At 37.5% G+C, this 26,040-nt stretch overlaps 1 protein-coding gene across 23 annotated transcripts in view; it reads right to left on the bottom strand.

The window, feature by feature from the left end:
• Positions 1–26,040, bottom strand: part of kcnma1a (potassium large conductance calcium-activated channel, subfamily M, alpha member 1a) — a 217,547-nt gene that overhangs the window by 54,180 nt on the left and 137,327 nt on the right. For all 23 annotated transcript variants that reach the window (XM_042768609.1, XM_042768615.1, XM_042768613.1 and 20 more), the window contains exons 6-14: positions 18,591–18,666; positions 17,600–17,675; positions 17,010–17,180; positions 15,034–15,125; positions 7,265–7,375; positions 6,885–6,990; positions 6,628–6,710; positions 5,315–5,384; positions 4,373–4,528 (exon numbers count right to left, since the gene is read on the bottom strand). In XM_042768609.1, the coding sequence (XP_042624543.1) occupies positions 4,373–4,528; positions 5,315–5,384; positions 6,628–6,710; positions 6,885–6,990; positions 7,265–7,375; positions 15,034–15,125; positions 17,010–17,180; positions 17,600–17,675; positions 18,591–18,666 (941 nt within the window). The remainder of the gene's footprint in view (positions 1–4,372; positions 4,529–5,314; positions 5,385–6,627; positions 6,711–6,884; positions 6,991–7,264; positions 7,376–15,033; positions 15,126–17,009; positions 17,181–17,599; positions 17,676–18,590; positions 18,667–26,040) is intronic.

The raw sequence follows: 26,040 nt of genomic DNA, 5'->3' as shown, positions 1-26,040 counted from the left end.
AAAATTTGCCGCAAAAAAACAACGAGGTTTGTTTGCCATATTTGATGTAGTCTATGTACATGTGTTGATGTGAATAAAAGCTTAAATAAATCTGTTTTTCATATTAAGTGAGTGTGTCTCTTCAGAAGACTTGGATTAAATTGCTTGATTCGATTTTACAATCCCTTTATGAACTTTTTAAAGTGTGAAAGTTTTGGTGTAATTGATTTTTAATGGAGGCACTGAAATCAATACTACTGAGGTCTTATGGGTTAGGAACAACATGAGAGTAAATAACTAATGACTGCTTTTGGGTGAACTATCTTTTAACAAACATGTCTTTCCAAAAATCTTCCAGTGAACAAAAAGCTCTAGAACACTTAGGTTGAGAAAATGAGACGTGAGGCAGTGTATCTACTAAATGTATGGTATATAATTCTGTCCCTCAAAGCCTTGTTTCCATGGCATCTACCCTGACTCAGGTGGATAATCCCAAAGATGTATTGTGCACAGTCTCATACCATGAGTATCATTCATGCAAAACACAGCTTAAACATGCCTTACACTTTGAAGTTGCTCTCTCATTTTTCACACCTGTAACATTTCAACCTTTGTCAGACTTCGAGAATAAAGGCCAGGCATATTCCCGTGTCTGAGCTCACAGCTGGTCTCTTCATCATCCTCTCATTACATGCGTCTCAGGATGTGGGGCGGGTGGGGCTGTGATAAGCAGCGGGGCTATTAGGCAAACACTCTGCCATTAGTCAGCCATCTCACCCAGCCGACGTCTGTCTGACAGACAGTCAAGAAAGACACTTTCAAAGCCAGGCCCGACTCCCTTTCCCACTGCCAGGCTAAGAGCACTTGCTTTCTGGGCAGGCATCTTTTAGGGCGGCACTAATGGGTAGAGTTTTGTCATTAAGTCCTAAAGAGATGGCAGACATTTACTCCAGGCTCCCTAAATTACCCCGCACGTTTGCGCCCTGCCTGTCAGAGCTGATTTAAGTGCTGCGGGCATGTTCTCTCACACCCACTGAACAATAATTTCCTCCAGTCCCTCTAGAGAGTCCGATCCAAAACCCTCTGCTTACTGCTATTTTGTTAAACCTGAAGAGATAAAATATTCATGCTGAACATTCTTGTGGTTTTATTTGTAGCGAACGGCACAACACATCACAGATTTATAGTTAGGACAACAGATATAATGCAGATGTGTTTGTGGCTGTGTGAATGTGTGCGTCTCTGGGGTGTGGGTCTCATTAACACCTCTCGGTAACACCCTTCTGCTCTGCTTCCTGAATGCCCACTCAAATCAGTCATGTTGCTGTCTACTCCTGCGGCCTTCTCTAACCTCGCTCCTGCCGCGGACAGACTGCCCTTACACTCTCACACATTGTCTGTGTTGTCTTATTTGGGTATCACTGTACCTTATGCGAAATTGCTGATGGAAACTGACTGAAGATATTTCAGATGAAAGCTTACAAAAACACCTGTGCTGTTTGAGCTTCAACACACAAGCACAAGAAATGTTTGCTAGAAGTTTTCGATACCACTAGAGAGGCTTTGTTATGGTGGCCAATTAAAGTTAAAGGATAAAACTCATGATTATTGAACATTAAACATGCTGATAATATTTATGCATGCATGCATGCATGAATGCAGTAGAAATTGCTTATTTCTATAGTAAACAGTACGTGCTATCAATATACACATTAAGATTCTTTAATGAACTGTACAGTTTGAAACAGAAATCTTTTCTAACAATGTAAAAGTCTTTACTGTCACTTTTGATAAATTTAATGCTTCCTTGCTGAATAAAGTATTAATTTCTTTTTCTATTAATTTAATCACTGTTAGCTTAGCTTTGTTGTGTACATACCAGATTCTTCGTAATAACAAGTCATAAACACATCCACAGTTGTAAATCCTGGTTTAGTTAGAAAGGTAAGTGTCCACTGAACAAAATCTCATGGAGCACATTTAGACCAACGAAGCAATAACTTCTAAAATATGGATAAAATATGGATGATAATTCCTTTGTTTACGTTTCAGTTCTTCAGGGACAGAATTGTTAGTGTCCATTATGGAATAACTCACCCTCAGAAACTGCGTCTTGGTAGTAAAAAACTGCATTTTTGCAGCGTACAGTGATCCACTAAAAAAAAAAGTGAAAGATAGGCAGAAGATTGTTTATTTGAATTCTGGCGCTCTCTCGTGGTGGCTTGTGACGCGCGCTTTGACGCACCTGTCATCTGATGGAGGCGGAACTTAGCGATCGCCTTTTTCTTTATTTTTTTATTTTTCAACATTTTTTATATATGTGTGAGTGTGTTTTATGTTGAATCTGCCGGTATCTGCATGATTACCATCTGTTTGAGCACAAATAAGCACGCTATTACTGTGAACGCCATCTATATGAATAGAGTGTGATTATTGACTTTATGGAGCATCTCTATGATTACCATCTCTATAACTTGATCAGCACATCAACACGTGATAATTGACTATATGACCAGGATTCATTGTAAATGCTGCATTTCTAGCAATCTCAGGATGTTCTGTAATTGGCATACAAAGTTAAATCTTTTTTATTTTTCTTATTTATTTTTATTGCTCAAATTATTCTTATTGTATTTTTTTAGTGCTCAAATAAATCACTTATATGATGTCTAACTTTCTGTCTACTGTTTTATAATGGAAAAACTATGCAGTGGTATGTTTAATGACTAAAATAGTTTGTAGAACCCTTCAATACAGTTGGTAAATATTTTTTATATTTGGGGGTGGGGGGTTCTAGACATAGTCTCAGAAAAATGGTTGCAGGAATCTCATTTTTCATGGTATCTTCTTCAGATTTGAAATATAAACTCATGAGACATTTATCTTTCAACCCATTACTTTTCAAGATTGCTACAGGACTGATTTCATGTTTTTTTATATCAAATTTTAAAAAAAATTCAGTGTGGTAAAACATTTTTCAAGGCACTTCAGTGTCTATAACTTTTAATATTTTTGAGTATTATCAACTTTGTTGATAAAATAAAGCCAAAAGGGTCTTCTTTCCAAAGACACCAAAATTATGTGTGTAACACACTGAAGTAAGGAACTGTAACAATTTTAAGTTAGGTAGGGCACTTTCAGCTGTAAGTCCCATAATGGGGGGGGTCTGGTTAATAGGTTAATACTTATGAAAATTTTTTTAGTGCCACCCGCTGTACCAAAAACAAACTGAACCATGACTTCAAAAACCAAGGTATGCACCAACATGTCATTTTTGTGTACCATTACATCCCTAATAGACAGTGAGGCAGCTAATGTAGTATTGGGACAGAGCCTATTTTACAACTAACCTAATTACAACTGACTCGTACAAGAAAAAAAAAAAACACTTCTATTGCAAAGCTGATAGACATAATGTTAATTTTACTCTGTATTACAGCATGTTTCCATCAGACTCATTAAGAGATGACTGGCATTTTAAACAGTATTGATACACTTTCTTCTTCACCCTAACAGATGCCCTGTTTGAGACATAAAAAAAAGTGTTTTTGGTGTTACCATGGTATCTTTTATAAGTATGGACATTGGTCTGAGAGGTTTGATGTGTGTGTTTGTATGCTGCACTCTGGCATGGGTGGTCTGGGATGTCTCTCCTCTGGGATTTTATGAGAAGAGTGATGTGCCCTGCAGATGTTTCCACACATGCCACATTTAAACAGTTATTATAAAGTCATTTCTCCTCTCTTTATGACAAGAGAATGCTGCTCTCCATGTTGAAAGCTTGCGCAGTCTTGAAAAAAAAAATCAAAGAGAGTAAAATATAACCCCTTGCGGATTTCAGAATAAGTTTTACAGTCTCTGCAAAATTCTTCAGTCTGATCGCACACTCATGCTCTCTCTCTCTCCATTTTTCCAAAGGGCTCCATCCAAATCTGAACCACCTGATAACAACCCACCACCTCATTGCAGCCTTTCAGGCCTCAGACCGTTTTATTTAGTGTTTTCTTAAAAAGAGTGATCTGTACGACTCTGAGCAGTCTGGTTCAGTTGGACGATAAATAAAGATGGCTTTGGGGTGCAGTTCATTGACTATGAAACACACATGGTTCGCATTTCCCCGCTCTATCGGCACGCAGGAGGACCGTAAATTCAGCAAGAGGAAAAATCACTAATTTACATTCTCACTTCCACCATGCCATTGACTCATATAAATTACCTCATAATGGCAGCGGCAATGCTGTGTTGCCGTCCCAAGTAGGTCCCAAATGAGACCGCCAGGCTCAGAAGATGATTTACTCCATGCCATAATGGCCCTGGTGATTGAGCTGAAGTGGGGATGGAGGCTGATTCTACTCTATGGGATTTATCAAGGCCCAAGACGGGCTGACGGTACCTTGATGTATGACCTCATGGAGAAGAGGTTGGCGAGCATGGTGGACAGGCCCTGTGCCAAGCAGCTCTGGGCTATGAAGCCTGCCTTCAGCTCGGCCAGGCAGATCGCATCATCACCCTCCTTCCAGTTCCAGCTGGGAATGTTTAGCAGATGGGCCTGAGGACACAGAGAACGAGACAAGGGGAAGTTAACAATGTCCCCTGCTGAGAAGTCTAACAAGTGTAGTAATCAAAAACGCTAGCAAAAAAATAAAATAAAATAAAATCAATACATTTCTTACAGTTTAGGGAGAAGTGGTTGATCTAAACTAATTTGAAGCAGAAAAACATGAACTTCATATATATTATATTAAAGTCTGAAACACAAAACACTATCCCAACAAAGCATGTTACAACAGTCCACGGTCTCCCCTACCTTGTTAGATTATATAAATCTGTCAAACTGATAAAGCAAATCTCATAACAGTAGCACGTCACTATTTCATATCTCAATGCTAACACAGTGGGTCCGCTGACAGTCCTCTAAAACAGTTGTCTACAGTTGAGATTCAACTGCTCTCGAGTGAACTGTCCCATGAACAAAAAACATCCATCAAGTCATTAACATCTATGTCCTGTTCCAGCACTCCCTGATGAATACAAAGCTGCATTCATGTTGCTGTAACATGGCTTAAACACTGAAGGGAAAAAATATGTACACATACTGTATTTGATTCCTGTGAACTTATAAAATTCCTGTTGCAAAATCTGAAGACCTGTTCTCATATGGCACACGTTAATCTGCCACGTCAGATTTTAATTTTTTTTTATTATTATTTATTATTATATATTTTTATTAAAATTATAGCCTCTTTGTACATTATTTGTATTCTTTCTGTTTAGGTCTTGTTCATCTTCTTGTTGATTTGAATTGACATAGAAACAGAAAAAATACACGTCCTACCTTATTGTGGTACTGCAACATTTGAGTGATTATTCTGATCTTTGGATGGTAGTTCTTTATAGATATTACTCTGTAAAAAAGAGAGAAACTGTATTAATTTACAGGTCAGTTAAAGCCAACATAAAACGGCATTTGTGGGGAAAAGAAAAAGATAGAATATATACATTTTCAACTTGGTTTGTTTCTTTAGAGGAATTTAGCTTAAAGGTGCATTCAGTAATTTATTGCTTATTAAAAAATATGCAAAGATAGAATTCAAAAGTTTGAGGTCATTCTAATATACTGATTGCATGTTCAAGAAAAAAATCTTTAATAGTTTCAATGTTGAAAACGTTTACGCTACTTAATATTTTTTGTGGAAACTTTGCAAAACAATTTTTTCAGGATTCTTTGATGATTTTAAAGTTCAAACAAAATACATTTGAAATATATATTTTTTGTAACAATATTTTTTTTTTTTATCAATTTAATGCATCCTTGCTAAACAAAAGTATTATTTCTTTCTCACTAACCTCAAACTTTTGAATGGTAGTATATGAACAGCACTTTTGAGGAATATTACAAGGATATACACTCACACTCTAGACATATTAATCTTCTAGAAAAATCTGTTTTATTCTGCATGGAGCAGGTTGCTCCCTCATGTAAACAAAAACCTACTGATTGCACCTTTAACCTCCAGGAGGACCGTCCCAGTATTCAACATTGTAAGTCACTTTCGATTAAAAACAAGCATCTGCTGAATTAATAAAAAATGAATGAATCTTTCATTTCCTCAGAGGAGCCTGTGATATGTGGCGGAACGGTGTGATTTCCCTGTGAAATCCAGTCTGGCTTTCTCTCCAGTCTCGTAAGAGAGGTGCAGAATTTATTTCCATATTAAGCTGCTTTATAACACATTAGTTCAAAAGAGCACTCTGAGACCTGCCTAAATTAATATTTCATTTTCCAAACAGGCCAGACTGGGTGCAATTCTGTACGCTACTCATGGCTAAAGAACATCTCCAGCATGAAAGGTGGAAGGGAAATATGTTTGCCCTCCCTTCACATACACTTTTTCAGTGCAATATTAGTTGACTCCATCCCAAAGGAAATTCCTTCTGGCTCTTTTCATCTGCGTCCAGGTATAACATGTGAATCTGACCTGAGACGCCGAGTATCCCATTCACACCTTCCTTTAACAGCACAGGAGGGTGAAAGACATTAGCTTTCAATCCATCTTTTTTACAGGAGGATGTCCCTAGTGAATGTATGATGCTGCCCACAAACATCAAAATAAGATGTGATCAAACGTAACCCTTCACCGAACTGACCTCATGATATTAGAGGCATCTTCAGCATCAGGGTCTGCACAGTATTTGTTTGCAAGAATCAAGCAGGCATCCGCTGACTCGATCTGTGCAAGATGAAAAAGAAAAGGTGACACCTCAGTGATCAAAACATCAAAAATATACTAAGAATCTGCTGCATTGTTAAATACAATGTCTCTACAATTCTGCATCTGTAATGAACAAATTAATTTGTAAATATATCAATGTTTGACCCCATTATTAAACTGTAATAAACCTACCTTTACTCTTGCTAGATCATGTGGGTTGAGGACCGATCCTTGATAGAATTCCACCTGAGTGAAGTGACGTTTGAACAAGGCTTCCAGCTCAAGATTAGGGGAAATACTAGAGTTTGGCAAAAAGAGTGTGTTATAATGAAGAAGAATGCTTTTTTGAGAATGCTACAAGTTTATAAGAACAAATGTGTCATTTGTGCGCCACTAGCGGCTATCAAAAGAATGTCATTACAGCTTATTGGCTGAGCTCTTTGTTATATAAAAACAGGCAACTGTATTTGATTTATTTGTTTTTTTTAGTAACATGCAGTCATTATATTCTTTATAGTGCGGAAAGGCTCCATCAAGATTCTAAAATGTATTCCAAAGGGAATTGTACTTACTTATGAAGAAAAACAATTTCTACATTGACATCATCCCTGTCCTTGTGTAGGAAGTCTTTGAGGAAGTTGGAAACACTTTCGAGCGTGATATGACCACAGACCACAATGTGCCTGTAAGGGGGAAAATTCAGCTGAAGAGTGCAACATAAAATATAACAAAACTCTGGCATATCCTAAAAAGGAGCATAAAGTCATAATAACCAAAAATGCCTTGAAAACATTAAATGTTGTGGCTTTCAAATATTCACTGTCTGTTATAGTCATAACAGCACATGTTGTTTTGCCTCATATTTATAAACATGGTTTAAAACATTAAATGAAGTGTTTTGAACTTTTTAGGACAAACAAAATTGAATCTTTCATTTTAAAGTTGGTTTGTCTAATGTTCTTAATAAGCCGTGTCTCTGTAGCCAAACCACCCCTGTGCTAGGACGCATGTTGACATGTACATCAATACTAACTGACATGTATCGGAACCACTGTCAAAAGCGGTTAAATTGTTTTTGGATCTGTGGCTGCCATGAACTCTAACCGTGACTTCTCCGGACAGGCATCGAATGAAAAACCTGCAATATATCAGATGGAACAAACAAACAGACTCAGGTCACGGTCTTCTGGGGCTCATTTATTCCATAGTAAGATCTAGTTTCATAACCTAGTAGTGAGCTGCCTTGACATCTACTGGCTATATACGCCACACTCAAATAGTGCTTCTGTGATGCATTAGCTAAAGCTAAAGATGCAATAATTAAACTAAGCAATAATCACACAAACAAGGTTGCTGCTGTTTATACAACCGTACAATAAACAATTTACTTAATATTGAGCAAATTACATTTTAGATACATTATAGTCAGTTGTATATTTTTTGTATTGCCAACAAAAATAAAATCTAAACAAGCAATATACAATAATGACATTCAATTCCTGAAAGAGTTGAGTAATTGATTCTATGACTCACTCTTAAAGACAGTCACTATTTTTTATTCCTGAATGAATCAGTGTTTTTGAACAAATCAGTTTTATTGTTATTCGGTGACTTGCATGTGTTTCATTTTTTATTAAATTAGTATTTTTTTAACAAAGTTAAAAAAAAATAGTAGAATAAATAATTCAGTAGCTCACTCATGAAGAAACTCACTTGTTTAATTTCTAAACTAATCAGTTTAGTTTTTCTCACTCATAAAAGACTGATGAATGAAATTTCTGAATGAATCTGACTATGAATTCATCTGTTAGTGACTCAAAGTCGATCAGATATTTCTTTGCTAAATAAATTAGTGTGTTTGAACAAATCAATTTATTTATTATTAAGTACTCAAAGACAGTCATTTGTCTCCACCTACAGGCAAAGCAATGTAACCTGCAGAAAGAGTCACTAAAAAAATCCCTCAATTGAAGGTTGCATTTTTAAGCCTTTAAACTATATACAAAATTACACACTAATGCACTTTAAATTACACACCAAAGTTGTTCTCAAGAGTTTTTCATGTCTGATTTGACTCGTATAAAAGAGTATACGATGGCCACTTCTATTACTGTTGCAGAATAATAACAATGCTTTATTTGTCAAGCAGGGCTTCTTTGCAACAGGAGGTTAAAGAGTTGCGCTTCAGCCATGGGGTTTTGCGGATCACTTCACTTCCCATTCTGGATTACTCCAATACTGCTGTGGTCAAAGTCTCAAGAGCTTTAACCATGCACGGTCATCAATCTAAATCTGCCCAAACTAACTCTCTCATGTCTCAGCGGACATGATATGCTCATGAGTTTACAAAGAACAGGGGCTGCTGACCTTAATTGTAACTGGGTGTATGTGCCTGTACACTCTCAGCTGCAGGAGAGGTGCTTATTTGTGCTCAGATCCTGGGCAAACATTAAGCGGATCTCTGTTTGCCAGAGGGACGCGATGAGGCTTTATGGCTGCAGTGTCTGGATGCTATCACACATAATGATCTTCACAGATCTGGCCTCTTGTATTTAATGAGTGGTAGTAATTGCATGCATGACTGTCCTGGGATGAGAAGACTCTGTTGAGTTGATGGCTTGGTGTAAAGCCAGCAGCGTCTGGCAAAGGGGTAGCTTGATGAGAGACACATTATTCATGTTTTCCTATTTCCAAAAATGCCTATTTGAGAGCTTTAGTTAAATCAGAGAGTTTTGTATGACAATGCGCTCACTCTTTTTACTCTAGAACAGAGTCTCTGGCATGGATACAAACAGACTCTGTCTCGGCTTATGTCAGACATCTTGTCTCCATGTTTGGATGAGCTATCAGCGGTGCGTGACTGAGCTACTGATTATGTTTCACCACTACGGGGGAGTTTTTTTTTTTTTTTTACATTTATGGTACCACCAATGAAAGCAATACAAGATGTAAAATAGAGTATTAGATAGGTAGTATGAATAATTACTATGAAAAAACTCGTTGAAAAAAAAGCATTTTACCAAGAAAAAAAAACGTTAAATTTTAAAATATAAACATGTTTAAACAATTACATTCTTGCGAAAAAAACAACAACAACTTTAATCTATACACTAACAACACTATACTGTGAACAACACACAGTGAAGAGAACACTTGGGCTACAAAACAATGTTACGCACAATAAGTTGAAATAAAATAAAAAATGTGCACAAACTTAGCAAGCAAATGCAGAAGGGCAGTTAACCACCATGCACCGTGAATCATGCAAAATAAGAATGAAAAAATAAAGCACTAAAAATATGGAAACCAAAACTTAAAAGAAATTAAAAGCAAAAAAGCTCGAACATCAGCCTCAGCAGCGAAACCATTGATACTGCTCTAATCCTTAAACTGATTAATCATTTCAGAGTTAAACGAAAAGTCTCCGGTCCGTTTCCGCATTCATCACAGACTTTTATGATCAACAGTGTTTTAGGAAAAGCTGTGTCCAGATGATAGCTGTGAGGAGAACGTCATCTGATGAAAGGAGTGCATGCCTGCCCTTCTCTTCAGACCAAAAGAGAACAGAGCCTGAGATGGACCACATGTAGTCCACATGGGGCCAGGGCTCCATCATCATTATAATAAACAACTCGATGCAAAGGGACAATAATGAATTTAATTAGGTAACTCTGTAGTCAGTTACACCTCCTTAAACTACTGTAATTATTCAAAAACACTCCATTATGTCATATCTGACTGCAATTTCCCTACATATGCCGTAAGGCTGAGTATGGCTCAGAAATAACCAGCTCTGGGTACCAAATGTAAAAGGTTAAGAACAGTCCTTTAAAAAACACGTTCACTAACCTGTAATCTAAATAGATAGGTTATTGTGGTGGTTAGGTGCTGCACATCTCAAGAGTGAATCAGTTTTAATCTTAATCTCTCTTGTTGTGGTTTGTTTTAAATCATCTACCTATACAAATTGATATATTTATACATTAATAATTTTGAAAGTAAACATTATATAAACAAATAATTATGTAACATCTTTTAACATATTTGAGAACTTAAGTGAATAGTTCACTCAAAAATGTAAATAAAGTCACAGTTTCCATAACCCGTATTAATACTGTTTTAGTATTATTTATATACTATTATAGCATGTATTAATATTTTGAATTAGGTTTTTCCTTTTTCTTTTTTTTACATTTTTAAAATAATTGTATGTACGTCATTTTATTATTATTATTATTATTATTATTATTTATATTTAAATGTTAATTCATTTTTACTTCAGTTTTAGCTTAATTTTACATACATTAAACTTATTTTATTTCAGTTAGTTGCCAAAGCAACATTTTTAATTGTTTTAATTTTAAGTTTTTTTTGTCTATTAGGTTATTTATAGTTTATTTTAGCTTTATTTCACTATTTTAATGTTTAGATTTAGATTTGAAAATAACAATGACTTATGATTTACTTTCTTCTGTATGACACTAAGAGAGACATTTTTAAAGTCAATAAAATCTAAACAACACTGTACCCCATTGTACAGACCAAAACAAAACTACATACCCAGATATTTTTCTGCACAATTTCTATTGTGTTAGAATTACAGAGGAAAGAAAGGTTTGGAATGAGACTTAAATGATAACAGAATTTTATTTTTTGTGTGAACTATCCCTTTAAGTACTAAGTGTGGATCATGTACTAATTTACATTAAATGCCTATTAAATGCATTTTCAGAATGTGTATATTTTAAAAGACATAAGACAAACATTACTTTATAATCATATTTTCATTTGTTTCTAATGCGATTTTTATTTTATTTTTTATTTTTTTGCTGGATCCCAGGACGTTATACATGAATGCAAGCTTCTGTTATATTTCAGATTAGAACTAGCAGGACAATGCAGTAAGCTGTCCAACATCTCAGACAATACATCAGACTGTCTGCAACACATAGACAGTTCTCCACGCACACCTAAGCTGAAGTTAGAGAACCAGATGACTGAACCTCTATTGATCTCACTCATTTTAATGCATTGTGAGAGGCATATCAGTAATGGCATTACTATATGCCATTCTGTCCTCTTTTCAACTTTTACTCCATGCATGCGCATGCCAACACAGGCCTGGGCTGTGGGGGCAAGTGGTGCCAGCTTCACGTTCTTGGTGTGGCTTAGATTCTGGAGAGAAGCTCAGAGGCGGCGCATGAGCTCAGAGTTCACTCAGGGTTTATGTCAGTTTCAGCAGTGCTCTAATGGAAACCACAGACACCATGGCCTGATCCAACAGAATGCTATTCTATATTACAGTCATAGATCCAGATCTGCGTTCCTGTTCTGATGGTTAAACGCTACACTGAACACATGCTGACATCAACAGCCAGCACAAACCTGGCTGTTGCATGGTTTTAAGATCAGAGATTACACTTTAAACTCCTGAGAGGCTCTGCACACCATCACCATACTGTCAGGCTCAATACAACATAAATAAATAAAAGATACTATAAAGATAATGGCTTCTAAATAGAAACATTACAGCAATTATTTATTTTTTTTTTTTTAGTTTACAAATTACAGAATCATTTGATAGAGATGATTGTTAAGAAACACTTTAGTACACTGAGTGCACACTTTTAACAAAAGTCATGTGCTGTGTTAAAGTTAATCTTTTGTATACAGATTATGACTACAATTAAAGTTACACAATACTAGTCAAAAGTTTGTGGTCAGTTAAGTTTATGTATGTGTGTATGTTTGTATGTGTGTGCGTGTGTGTTTTTGAAAGATGTCTCTTATGCTCACCAAGGCTGCATTTCTTTGATCAAAAATGCTGTAAAAATATCCCGAAATACTATTATAACTTAAAATAACCCTTTTATATTTTAATACATTTTATATTTGAATACATTTAATACATTTACTACATTTTAAAATGTAATTTATTTCTGTGATGCAAATCTTAATTTTCAGCATCCATACTCAGAGTCACACGAATCATTCAAATATGCTGATTTGCCGCTCAAGAAAAATTCTTATTATAAATGTTAATTATAAACGTTGAAAATAGCTGCTTAATATTTTTTTGTGGAAACTGTGGTGCTTTTTTCAGGATCCTTTGATAAATAGAAAGTTCAAAAGATCAGCATTTATTTGAATATGTAGAAATGTTTTGTAACAATATATTTTAAATGTCTTTACTGTCACTTACAGACATCAATTTAATGCATGCTTTTTAAATAAAAGTATTTATTTCTTTAAAAAAAAAAAAAAAAATGACTTGTGGGTAGTGTATATAACTTTTGAACTGTACAGTATATATATTTTTATGCTGTCACTCTAGTGATCTATCACAAACCACATTGATCATAAAAATAACAGTTTCTTTAATAATAATTCTCTAATTGTTTGAAAAAAGATGTCATCTAGTCTTTACTCATTTACTCACTTACACACTGACAACATTTTTCACATTAGACTTTAAATTATATAATTTGTCATATTTATTGTCATATTAGTCACAATCTGGAACCCTGTTAACAAGGTAACAAAGGGATGAAAGTGACTGTAAATTCAAAGTTAAGAAAGACAGAATCTGGTTTTATTGCTGCACAATTTTTCCTACAAACATGATGAGAATACTGTTAGACTGCATTTAAAATTATCCATAATTCTTTATTTTAAAGTCAAGCTAAACTCTACACAGAGTATAACTATAATCAGCATTTCTATAACATTTATGCAGCCTCCAGTGTTTATTCATCAACACCTTCTCATGGACTTCATTTATTTATAAAAAAAATAAATAAAAAAAAACTTGGCTCTTGGACTTTTGTGAGTTTATGCAGAATTACACTCTAAACTTATGTATTTTACACCAGCCTGAGCTTGTCGGAAATGTGCTGACAGTGGAAATAAATATCCCCACACATTTTCGAGGTGTCGTGATGTGTCCGTTCATGAACACACTGTCCCGTGCATATTTAAACAATAAGGTGAAGCCTGGTGCCTGTCTTTCTGCTCGGCCAGAGAGCTGGAGCCTACTGTAATTGCAACCAGATGCATGCATAGCCAGAGAGAAAGAAAGTGAGAGAAAGAGAGAGGCTTTTGACAAGGCCTTCTCTCAACACCAGACTGCAAATCCAAACGTGGGGTTGAGGCCAAACATAACATTTCATCAATCTTGTTTCACTGACAGCGAAACGGCATCAAACAAAGGCGCGCTTAATGGCTTTCTCCCGGCTTAGTATTTGCCCTCAAATTCAGATGATGAAAGCCGGACGTGACCGTGGGCCTGTTTCACGCTGTGAAATGGGTTGGGAATGAGTGCGCACAAGAGAGAGTGAGAGAGGGGGCTCTGGAACTTGAACGTGAGCGTTCGGGAGAATCGCTGTGCTGATGACAGGGCCGTGTTTGAGCCAGAAACTAGTGGGGTGGGGGGGGGTGTCAAAATATCCACATTCACATTCAGGGTCATCTTTGAAAAGGAAAATAAAAAACGGGACATGGTAAAATACCAAGCGGGGCAAAAAAGCAAGCCAATTGCAATGGAGCAGCTCCAGTGCGAGAGCTGAGGCATCCAGGCATTCAGGGTGTGCGCTGACTGAAGATCAGGGCCAGAGTCATGTCACACAGAGATGAGGTGAAGGGCCAGCAGTGACACACAGCCAAAGAGGCTTTTCTCACTGCAGCATGCACAAAAAAAAAAAAAATCCATTCACAGAGAGCATGCGAGAGATGGGTCAAGCATGATGAGCAGAACTCAAAGAACAGAAAACTCAAACAAACACAAGACAATGAAGACACTAAGTGAACAGCGTTTTTTTTTTTTTTATCTGAGCGTTACATACAGTATAAGCTAGTGATCATCTATCATTTATTTTGCTCATCTCTATTTCAAATGCAAAACAAACGCTGATTCTACGGCAGCACATAACGGATGGAAAAGCAACAAGTCACTGTAATGAAATTAAAATGCAGCAGATGTGTTACGGAAAAGAAGCCACGGACACAAAGCAAAGGGCATTGACATGTGGCTTCGATGGCCAAGGTCTCCAGTCACAGTGTGACATTCATTTGTCCTATCATTTTTTTTCTGCACTATCCCCCTCTCTATCTGAGACGGGGGCGTGTGAGTCACACAACCACACCTGGATCTGGATTTTGACTTACTTTCTGCCTCGTGTCGAGTTATAACTCCCTCCGTATTTCTTCCGATTAAGGATGAGAGCAGCAATTTCTGGCACGTAGCGAGCAAACATGGCCTACATGCATGGAACAGAAAAAGAAAAGTGCATGCAAAGAGGGGTTCTGCTGTGACCAAAGCCACAGAGGCACCTGGAATACTTACTTTCTGCCATTTACCGCACTATAGGAACCACCATATTTCTTGCGGTTTCCTATTAACTCTATGATTTCAGGGACGTAGCTGGCAAACATGGCCTAAGGAGAAGATAGGAGACAGAAGCAGAGGCTAAAAAAGACAGCAGAGAGACCCATCCGAGTCTGGACTTTTTCCCCCAACCTCTGAGGTGCAGAAATTTACTATTGTTTAGTCCAAAAATAAAATGATGTAGCTTGGTAAAATGTTTATTCTTGTTTGTTTTAGAATTAAAAGGAGCAAAAAATACTTCAAAAAATCTAAAAATGTCCATTGTGCTTCTAAAAAAAAAAAAAAAAATCAAATTAAGGGGAAAATAGAATAATGGACAAAAGGCCAACTTTGGAGACACTCCACTGGTTTGGAGACACATAAAAAAAGTCAGTCGTGCTGTCCATCTTTATTTTCTCTGACAGCACAAAAAAAAACTGTCTTCAGAGAAGGAAGAGAGAAAAAAAAAAACCTACATGCCATGTTTCGTCCAACAAACACTAATGCAGTGGCAAGTGGATTTGAATAGTCCAGTCTGATCGCCCACAGCTGCAAAGTACATTAAGACTCATTAGTGTGCTTTAAATGAGCTGGATGCACTTTGCAAGATTGCAGCCTTGACAAAGTTCTGTTTTATCTCCATGCTGTGTGTAACTAAGGGATCTTAATCCCGGAGTTGTCAGCCTGACCTCCCGAAGAGATTTGTGAGAGGTTCTTCACCTCTCTCTAGGGACCTGATGAATTATGACATCTGCCTGATAAGATCTGACGGTTTACAACATTTCCATACTGAAGTCATTAATTGAACACGATATAAAGCAGAGCAGTGATTATTTCCAGCCCTCCTCAAAAACAAAAAAGGAATAGCACATTGCTATGGAAACATCTGGACAGCTGGAACTTTCTGTGTCCAGTGATAGAACTGAAGCACATCTGTCCTGCATTATGTCTATATAAGCTTCACATGAGACCTTCTGAATGCCTGTGGATGATGTATACCTTGATCTTGAGTCTGTTAACCACCTAAACACTAAGGCTGGGCAATATACATATTGATTATTGAATCTGAATATTTTTATGAGTCATTTCTTTTTAACTGTTTCTATGAAAGAAAAAATGATTCACTGTAAAATGTAAATATGAGTTACCTTAAGGAGCTATTTCTTCTAAACCATCTAAACCATAACTTGCAATAGTGAAACCAAATTTATTTAGGTTCAATTTTGGTATTTTACTTCGCAATCAATCTACTCGGCCACAATAGGAATTTAGTTGAATTGGCATTTTCCACTTAATTATAATTTTACCAAAAACTTCCTGCAAAAAATACACATCTAGTGTTTTCCGTTATTTCTTTATATTTTCCAGTATCCTCATCTGAAGTTACTCTGGTGTAATATAAGAGTGTTTTTGGCTGCTGTTGCTATGGTGACGCTCAAGCAGGACTATGGGCCATCCGACTGCCACTGTGTTTGTTGGAATTTGGGGAGGGAAACAGAAGGATGGGATCTCCTGAAACCGCAAAACTGTTTTAAGAGAATAGCAACAACATTATAGTCAAAATGCATTTCTTTAAATACTAATTCAAATGCAATAAACATAATAAGGGATCGTGTCATATGGCATCAAAAATCATAGCTCAAAAATTTACAAAATGCATGTACATTTCATCTTAACTTGGACTCTAATGGTGAAACAATGTTATGGATCTTAACGGCAGGGGAGTAAACATTACAAAGACAATGGATATATACAATATGGTAAATACAGTGTAATAATTTGGGCTATCATGAAGACTGGAATGGTAAAAACCGTTATAATTTCAAGACTGTGGAAAGACGACAGTTATGAGGATGTCAGATCACAGGAGTTTTGCATGATTTTTAAATGGTAGTTGTTTGCATTGGGGAAGAGGAGGGGTGCAGGAGTGCCAACAAGAGGAAAAGTGATTTTACCAGACCACCAAGAATGAAGAAGACCATGAAAAGGCGTCCAAGAGTGGTTCTTGCATAGACGTCTCCATATCCCACCGTGGACATAGTGACCATTAATAAGTACACACATTCCCAATATGAGAGCTGTTGAGAGTTTTGGAAGTTCTCCCATGGATCCCCTGAGTTTTCCACCTGCCGGAGGAAGGAGAGCAAAGAGTGACTTACTGACAGATCTAAACACGATCCTCTACAGCCATCTACTGTCCATACAGAAAATCACAAGGATGAATTGTGAAAGGAACCAAATGGAGGATTAAGTGGCGAACAGAGTCTCCTGCCATCTAGTGGCACAGATGTCCTCTGGCGCATCCTGATAAAAACAAAACAAAACAAAACCAAAACAAAAAAAAACCAAAAAACCCCAAAAAAGAAACCCAAACCACCAGATCTTTAGATGAACTACAACACAAACCACATATACCACAAGGGGACAGACGTGATGCCCGCTTAGGAGCTTTTACCTCCCACAGATCTGCATGAGCACTTCTCTCTGTGTCATTTCTCCAGGGGCATGGGGAGAGAAGGGGGCGTGTGTGTGTTTTTTCACTCACCAGATGAATGAATCCTGCAGCAGTGAGCCATGTGCTTATGAAGATGGAACACAGGTTCACCAGCTTGATGGAATTACTGTGAGAGACGAGAGTTACATCACACCTCTCAAAGTGAAACCAATCACACTGACGTACAGATCAGTCAGTCATCTATTGAGCCCAACACACACGAGCAATGCCTTGCCTTGACGCTGCTCGCTGGGAGTGAACACACAGGTTATCAGAAAACAAATCAGAAGATAATGGGATCTCGAGGACGACCAACTGTTAAGTCTATAGGAGCGTTTACATTGGCGGTTTCTACTTGAATGCTGTATCTGTGCCACGCTGGTGTGAATCTTGCACACAAATGAACTAAACTAAACTAAAATCACCACTCTCGCAAAAATACGAATCATTTTCAATCACTGCAAATCACCGTAAATGTGAATGCCCCTTCTTCAGCAGCCAATGAGAGAAAATACAGTGGTGGAAATATAACGTCCTGTTGACAATTGTGTCAGTTTGGTGTGATATATCTTAGCAATTTCCCCCAACTGAAAAACAAGATGGCAGCTAAAATAAATGAAATGTCCAGCAGTTTTACAACCACCGAGTAGGGTGCTGACTGCTTTTTCTCCAATTCCTTTCAGATTCATTGACATATTTACAAAATACCACTGAGGTGTCAGGAGGCGCTCATCTGTCGTGTGTGACAGCCTGGTGGAGGAGGAATCAATCAGAGGCCTGTCTGCTTCACACTCCTGGATTCATCAGGCTGGAGGGCAGCCCTGTTCTCTTACCTACAGCACACTACATGCACATGTAAAACATTCTGCTCAGCTATGAGCCCTGCAGACTTCTGGGTCAAAGCCACAGAGGTGTGTGGTAAGCGATGGAAGGGACACCAGAGACTCCTAAGGAGCTGTAGAGACTGTGTGTGTTGATGCCAGCGGAGTGGAGCTTTTGAAACTGAGAGTGACAGAGGTGCATGATGTGTTGTCGGCCTTACCTTGTTTTTAAGATATTCAAAAACTGTAAAATTTCTGAGAACTGTATCAATCTCAAGGCTCTTAGAAACCTCAGACCTGCAAGAGAAAAGAGAAAAGCAGACTAGAATCAATAAAAGGGGTTCAAAATGGAACATTAGATTAGATTCTACATTCTATTTTTAAGACTCCATAATTGGAGTTACCTACTCTCTTTCAAATAAGCTTTATTTATTTCTATTTTTTGTCAAAAAGCTTTAGTTTTACACCCGACCATGAACTAATGATTTGCTACTTGCTAAGTGTAGTAGGTGGTGAAAGGAGAGGCATCAGTATTTTATTTTTAAAAACCTCCTATATTTTATATGTGTAACTGCTTAAAAGTTTTTTTTGTTGTTTGTTTGTTTGTTGGTTTCAGACAAATTTTAGGAGGGTTACCGCAGTGCTATGTAAAGTCACAATAATAATGGTAATATTTAATAATAGTAATATTTTATGGGTCTTCAAAAATAGTATACAGTGATGCAATGATAAACAATATTACATGTTTTTATAAACTTCAATCGGTTTATTTGTGCTTAGACCAGAGAAAGAAGAACCATGGAACAATCACACTTCTGTGTGTGAGAGAGCGAGAGAGATGTAGGTGTTGAAATGAGTGCATCAGGAAGCAGATTATTGAACAATATCACCAGCTTCAGCAGACTTCTTACATAAACAGCATTTTTCCCGCCTTCAGTCTCACAAACATCATCTATTCAGAAACACAGCATCTTGGCTTTTGCTGCAATTCGTACAAAAATTAATCAAAAAGGTTCCTGATAAGATTCACCAGTTTCACTTTGCAGAAATATTTTTAAGGCAAGTTTGATGTTATCTTCAGCAACAGGAAACAAAAACACTGCAATAAACCCCTAAAAAACTCTTGCACAAAGTAAACAAGTGAAAAATTATAACTGCACAGTTTCTGCAAATACACTTCCCAAGAAAAGATGTCTTACCCCAGTTAGACAGCACATGGAGGCAGCTCTGACTGTCACTCTCTTTGCTGTCTCCTATCTGGCCTGGGCCCAACTTCACACGGTAACCATTCTGAAACAGGTCAGCACAAGACTTTTTGCGCCGTCGGCTCTCTTGAACGGTTTCTGTGACCAGAGTGCCCCGTGGGCCCCGAAACACTAGCAACTTGCTGGAGATCATGATTCTGTGATCCTACTCCTTTATAAGTTCAGAAACGCAGAATGTGATGCTTCCTCAGAACTTGAAAGATGTGTAACCTAAGATGTGCTTGATCAAAAAAAATCTCATTTGCTCAGAGAGAAAGAAATAAAGTTTCCATAGGCATAAACATCAGAATGCATCCAGAAGACTGTTTAACAATAACAAAAACCCTTCAAGCCTAGACAGTGACACCTGCCACTGGCTAAAAACCCTGATTGAAGCCACAATCTCTGACGTATTTGGTCTGATGTTTTCAGTATTAAACTCCCACGCATGTATCTTTCCTCTGACCCCTTCTCTGTTTTAGTGAGTTGATGAGATTTTGTATACACTGACCCTTCTAGGGATTTCAAACTAAAAAAAAAACTATCCTGAATTATTCACAGGGCTTGTACAATGATGTTTTCTCATGCTGTTTTTTTTGGTAAACTGATAACTGCAATGCCATGAAGTAAGACAATGTTAGATTATGAAAGGTTATAAATTTCATAGCAATACATTCGCTCCAGGATTTTTGTGATTTTCGCAATCAAAATTACTTGACCTCTAAAAAAAAAATAGTCACACCAGCAGGAAGAATGGTCACAAAATGCGACTATTTGGTCGGCGTCTGGAGCCCTTGAATTGTATAGCATGTGTACAGTGCAAAGAGCTTTTTTACATTTTAGAGAAGTCAAGTTGCGATACCGAACAGGACCAAATAGAGATGCCAAAAACTCCTAAACCAAACGCCTGCTGACTGCATACAGTATGTCTACTACAGTACACAGATCCATTCAGAATAACTAAACACAGCATACACATGACAAATCAAAACATTATCGTGAATGTGTGTGGAAGCAACGTGAATATATGGAAATGTCTGTGCCTGTGCATAAATACAATGTGCGATCAAAAGCACTCATACACGACTCCTGTACGCTATCGCAATCATCTTTACCTTGACTGCAGTCTTCAACCATCAAAACTTTTCTATCGAGACACTGGTTATCCAGTCGTGTCTCATCTGGCCATGCAGTGGTGGGTTGTGTTAATAATCCGTTCAGTCTGTACTTTACAGAGCGCAATGTGTGAGGGCTCGCGCAGTTCAGAGACAATCAAAGAATATGACAGAGCTTGTGTTTTAAAGTGAAACACACAGGAATAATTCACTGAAAATGCATTATTTATAGTGTGTGTAAATATCGCTGTTTGTTACCAATGTATTCTTCTTTGTGTTGCATTTTTGTTTAATTAGAGTGTCATTTCTTTAATTAGAATTTTTCCATACAGTTTAATCTGCTTGGTAGCTGTGGTTACTTGTTTGAGAAATGATTTCAGGGTTTTTCCTACATTGAAATTTTTTTGGCGGCCGCCAAAACGATTTTTTGTCCCGCCAAAGCCTTATTTGATCTGTAATTGGGTTTTGTGAGTGAAGCAGGCTACAGACGGAGTGAGAGAACGAGCACAGCGCCCCACCCCCGCGCGGGCACTCTCAGTCTTCAGTTCTGTCTTTGCTCTTTCCCTCGCATCAAAATCAACTGATCCTAAAGGTCGAAAGACCGAATCCATGTTTCACGTGGTGCATTCGGAGAATATTTTTGCTGAATTACCGCTGGGTGTGAATTGCAGTCAAAAAAAAAAAAAGGTGCCTTATCTTCTCTTACAACTTGTGACAATAATTCCGCACATGCAGCTGACATAAATTTAAATAAACGCAAAAAAAAAAAATCTATCCAGTTATGAAGTGTTTTGTGTGTGTGTGTGTGTGTGTGTGTGTGTGTGTGTGTGTGTGTGTGTGTGTGTGTGTGTGTGTGTGTGTTGACAAATCTTCCGTGATGTCCAAACAGCCAGGAGTCCTACACAACACATCCGCTAAAGTCCGATTCGCGACCAAATGACTCCTTTGAGCCGATTCATTATAATGAATGGTTAAAGCGATCGGTCTGCCCGTCAGTCTGAATCGATGTATAACAAATCATTACTTCTTAGAAGAACATACACATCTGAAATGAGAAAGTAAGTGTGCTTACCCCCTTTAACAAGAGTGTTTAGTAAAATTTAGCCATAATAATCCACAGTATGTATAGGCCTATGACAATGTGTAGTAAATTACCTATAAACTCATTTAGTTTAAAGTTAGACTGGTGTGAGATGAAACTAGATCAAAGTACAAAGCAAGCTGTAGATAGCTAGCTGCTAATTTTATTAAATTTTATATGGTAAAAAATTACACAATTAACTCTTTTAACACTACGTTTTTAAAGCTAATTTTTAATTGATATGATTATACTAAAATAATTATCAGGTCTATCAAAAAAGGATTTTATCTTTCAAAACTATGAAAGCCAGTCGTGGAAAAATCACAGCTTCTTTTGCAAAGAGGGCAAGAAAGGATGACAGTGAGAGTTACAGGTAATATCTGTGTCTGATAATTGCATAATTTGTAAATAGATAAATTGTGATACCTTTGACATTTTAAATATACTTTGGTATTGATGATGTTTACATGTAAAAAAAGTTGTAATCGTTTTCTTTTACTATCTAGCCTGACAGTGATAGTTTTTTCATGAATAAATAGGATAAGAAAAAAAAAAATCACAAACTGTTTCTTTGTATTTATTTTAAATTTAACATTTATTGTCAATATTGGGCTTGCGGATCATGTGGGTACTAGGGTACTCTTTGCTGTGTGTGGATGACCATGTCGGTCAGCCACCACTGAAGACCAATTTTGACCCAGGAAAAACCCCGGATTTGTCTAAATGAAAGGACAGAAAAGCCATACGAATCCAGATGATGGCATAGCAGCGCCATATCATGGCATCCAGCCACATTTTCGGTATCTACATTATCCATCAGTAATTTCCCATGAACCTTTGTTGAACCTGATGGCACGTTTCTGGCTCAGCAGCTGAGAGCCCTGTGGCACAGGAGGCTGGAGGAACAGGATTCAGGAGAGCAGGCCAGAGCTGTGCACTGAAGCAGGCTTAATAGACGTGTAGAATGGACAGATGCTCATTCAGACTATTTCATTTACATCTGCAGGCTTACAGAACAACAGCATGTCACGTGTGTTACATTCACAAACCACTGGTTATTTTTCTCAATCAGGGAAAACTGAACATGTGTGAAGATGTTTACTGGGCTTTTTACAAAAAGCACTGTTTTACAAAAGCACTTTTTATAAATGATATGATGACAGATCATAACCTAGATGTGCTCTGTTTGACAGAAACCTGGCTAAAACCAGATGATTACATTACTTTAAATGAGTCTACCCCCAAGATTGCTATTATAAACCATGAGCCATGATCAAAAGGGAGGTGTTGCTGCAATTTACAGCAATATTTTCGGCATTTCTCAGTCTGGTCTCAAGTATAATTCATTTGGAGTAATGGTACTTACATAACATTTTCTAGTGAAATAAGTGTTAATGATAAATTCCTTGTGACGTTTGTACTTGCTACGGTATACAGGCCACTAGGACACCATACAGAATTTGCTGATTTTCAAGCTAGTGCTGGTTGCAGATAAAGTCTTAATTGTTGGCGTAACCCTCTACTGGGGTCAGACAACAAGAGTCAGGACCTATTCATTGTCATAATCATACTTTAGATTGAATACTATCACATGGAATTGATTTTGATGGCATTGAAATTCTGCAGCAGAGCGATGATATCACAGATCATTACCTAGTCTTGAGTACAGTCCATACAGCTAAAGCTGCAAATTCAACTCCTTGTTACAAATATGGTAGAACCATCACTTCTACAACAAAAGACTTTGTAAATAATCTTGATTTGTCTCAATTCGCTGCTTTACACTTAAAGAATATTAAGGAAAACAGGCTGACATTGTAGTATAACAAGCACACACATGCCATAAAGAGAGCAGCCTGGAAAATGGAGTGCAGCTGGAAGAAAACAAAACTAGAGGTATTTCTAATTGCATGGAGGGAAAGTACTTCTACATACAGAAAAGCCTTAAAACGGCTGGATCTGCTTTTTTTGTCTCTTTTAGAAGAAAGCAAACACAACTAGTGGTTGACCGATATTGTTTTCATGACAGCCGATATCTTGGAAAGCGGGGGACCAATAGCCGATATAAAGCCTCTCTCTCTCTCTCTCTCTCTCTATATATATATATACACTGCTCAAAAAAAATTAAAGGAACACTTTTTACTCAGAGTATAGCATCAAGTAAATTAAACTTCTGGGATATTGATCTGGTCAATTACGTAGCAGAGGGGGTTGTTAATTCATTTCAGCTGCTTTGGTGTTAATAAAATTAACAACAGGTGCACTAGATGGGCAACCGCTAGAAAACCCCCAAAACAGGAATGGTTTTACAGGCCACTGACATTTTTTCCCTACTCCTCTTTTCTGATTGTTTTTCACTAGTTTTGCATTTGGCTAGGGTCAGTGTCACTACTAGTAGCATGAGGCGATACCTGGACCCTACAAAGGTTGCACAGGCAGTCCAATTTGCCATTGCCAGAAGGTTTGCTGTGTCTCCCAACACAGTCTCAAGAGCATGTAGGAGATTCCAGGAGACAGGCAGTAGAAGGTCCTTAACCCATCAGCAGGACCTGTATCTGCTCCTTTGTGTGCAAGGAAGAACAGGATGATCACTGCCAGAGCCCTACAAAATGACCTCCAGCAGGCCACTGGTGTGAATGCCTCTGAGAAAACAATCAGAAACAGACTTCATGAGGGTGGCCTGAGGGCCTGACGTCCTCTAGTGGGCTCTGTGTTCACTGCCTAGCACCGTGTAGCTTGATTGGCATTTGCCATTGAACACGAGAATTGGCAGGTCCGCCTCTGGCGCTCTGTGCTTTTACACAGATGAGAGCAGGTTCTCCCTGAGCATGTGTGACAGATGTAAAAGGGTCTGGAAAAGCGGTGGAGAATGTTATGCTGCCTGTAACATTGTTCAGCATGACAGGTTTGGTGGTGGTTCAGTGATGGTCTAGGAAGGCATATCCATGGAGGAACACAGAGACCTCTACAGGCTAGACAATGGCACACTTACTGCAATTAGGTATCGGGATGGAATCCTTGGACCCATTGTCAGACCCTACGCTGGTACATTGTTAGTTCCAGGAGAATGAAGGAATTGATACCATTGAATGTCCCCCACGCTCGCCTGAGCTAAATCCAATAGAACACCTCTGGGACATTATGTTTCGGTCCATCTGACGTAGCCAGGTTGTACCTCAGACTGTCCAGGAGCTCAGTGATGCCCTGGTCCAGATCTGTGAGGGAATACCCCAGGACACCATCCTTCGTCTCATTAGGAGTGTGCCCTGACGTTGTCAGGCATGCATACAAGCACCATATGGGGGCCATACAAACTACTGAGTACCATTTTGAGTTGCTGCAATGAAATCTCAGCTTAATGGACTAGCCTGCTGCATCCTTTTTTCACTTTAATTTGGAGTGTCTTTGAATTCAGCCCTCTGTAGGTAGATAATTTGCATTTCCATTAAACAATGTGGCATCTTTTCATTCCTAACAAATTACCCAGTCCATATTTGTATAGATATCCTGCATGATATTTTTCCCCATTGAGATCTGATGTGTTTTCAAAGTGTTCCTTTAATTTTAAAACAGGAGTGCATATATACAAAAAAATATATAAATATAAATAGAGAGAGAGAGAGAGAAAAATGAAATAAAAAAAAAAAGATAAATTTTTTATTATTATTAATATTTAAGAAATTTGACAATGGATTAAAAAATAAATGTTTAAAAACATAACAATAATACTTTAGATGACAATGTAATTTTCACAAATAAATAAATATCTAATAAAAATATAATTAAAAAGGAAATAAACACTGTTACTAACGGGGCACTCAGTATTCTGGGAAGTTTGTGAGCATAGGGAATCACCTTTTTCCAATAAAGCCAGGGTAACACTCATTTTAGATACAGCTCACAGAGAAAATTATATGAATATGGCAGTGGGCAAATGCATAAAGCGCAGCATAATTTGAAATCATAAGTTCAAAGTTTAAGGCATTTAATTCACACGGACTTACCGTCACACAGAGAACACACGACAGATCATAGATCTTCTTCTGCATATCATTAATTCATAATTTTCATTAGGATATGTCCCAAAAACCTTCAAACTGGCTGTTATTAAGCCTCTCATTAAAAAAACACAACTTGATCCTGGAGAATTAGTTAATTACGGACCAATCTCAAATCTCCCTTTTCTGTCAAAGATACTAGAAATGGTAGTTTCCTCACAACAATGTTCTTT

This window comes from Cyprinus carpio, chromosome A13 (assembly GCF_018340385.1).
Source record: "Cyprinus carpio isolate SPL01 chromosome A13, ASM1834038v1, whole genome shotgun sequence".
NCBI classification, from domain to species: domain Eukaryota; kingdom Metazoa; phylum Chordata; class Actinopteri; order Cypriniformes; family Cyprinidae; genus Cyprinus; species Cyprinus carpio.
The sequence above is the reverse complement of the archived record's forward strand: the minus strand, read 5'-3'. Positions and strand labels throughout refer to the sequence as shown.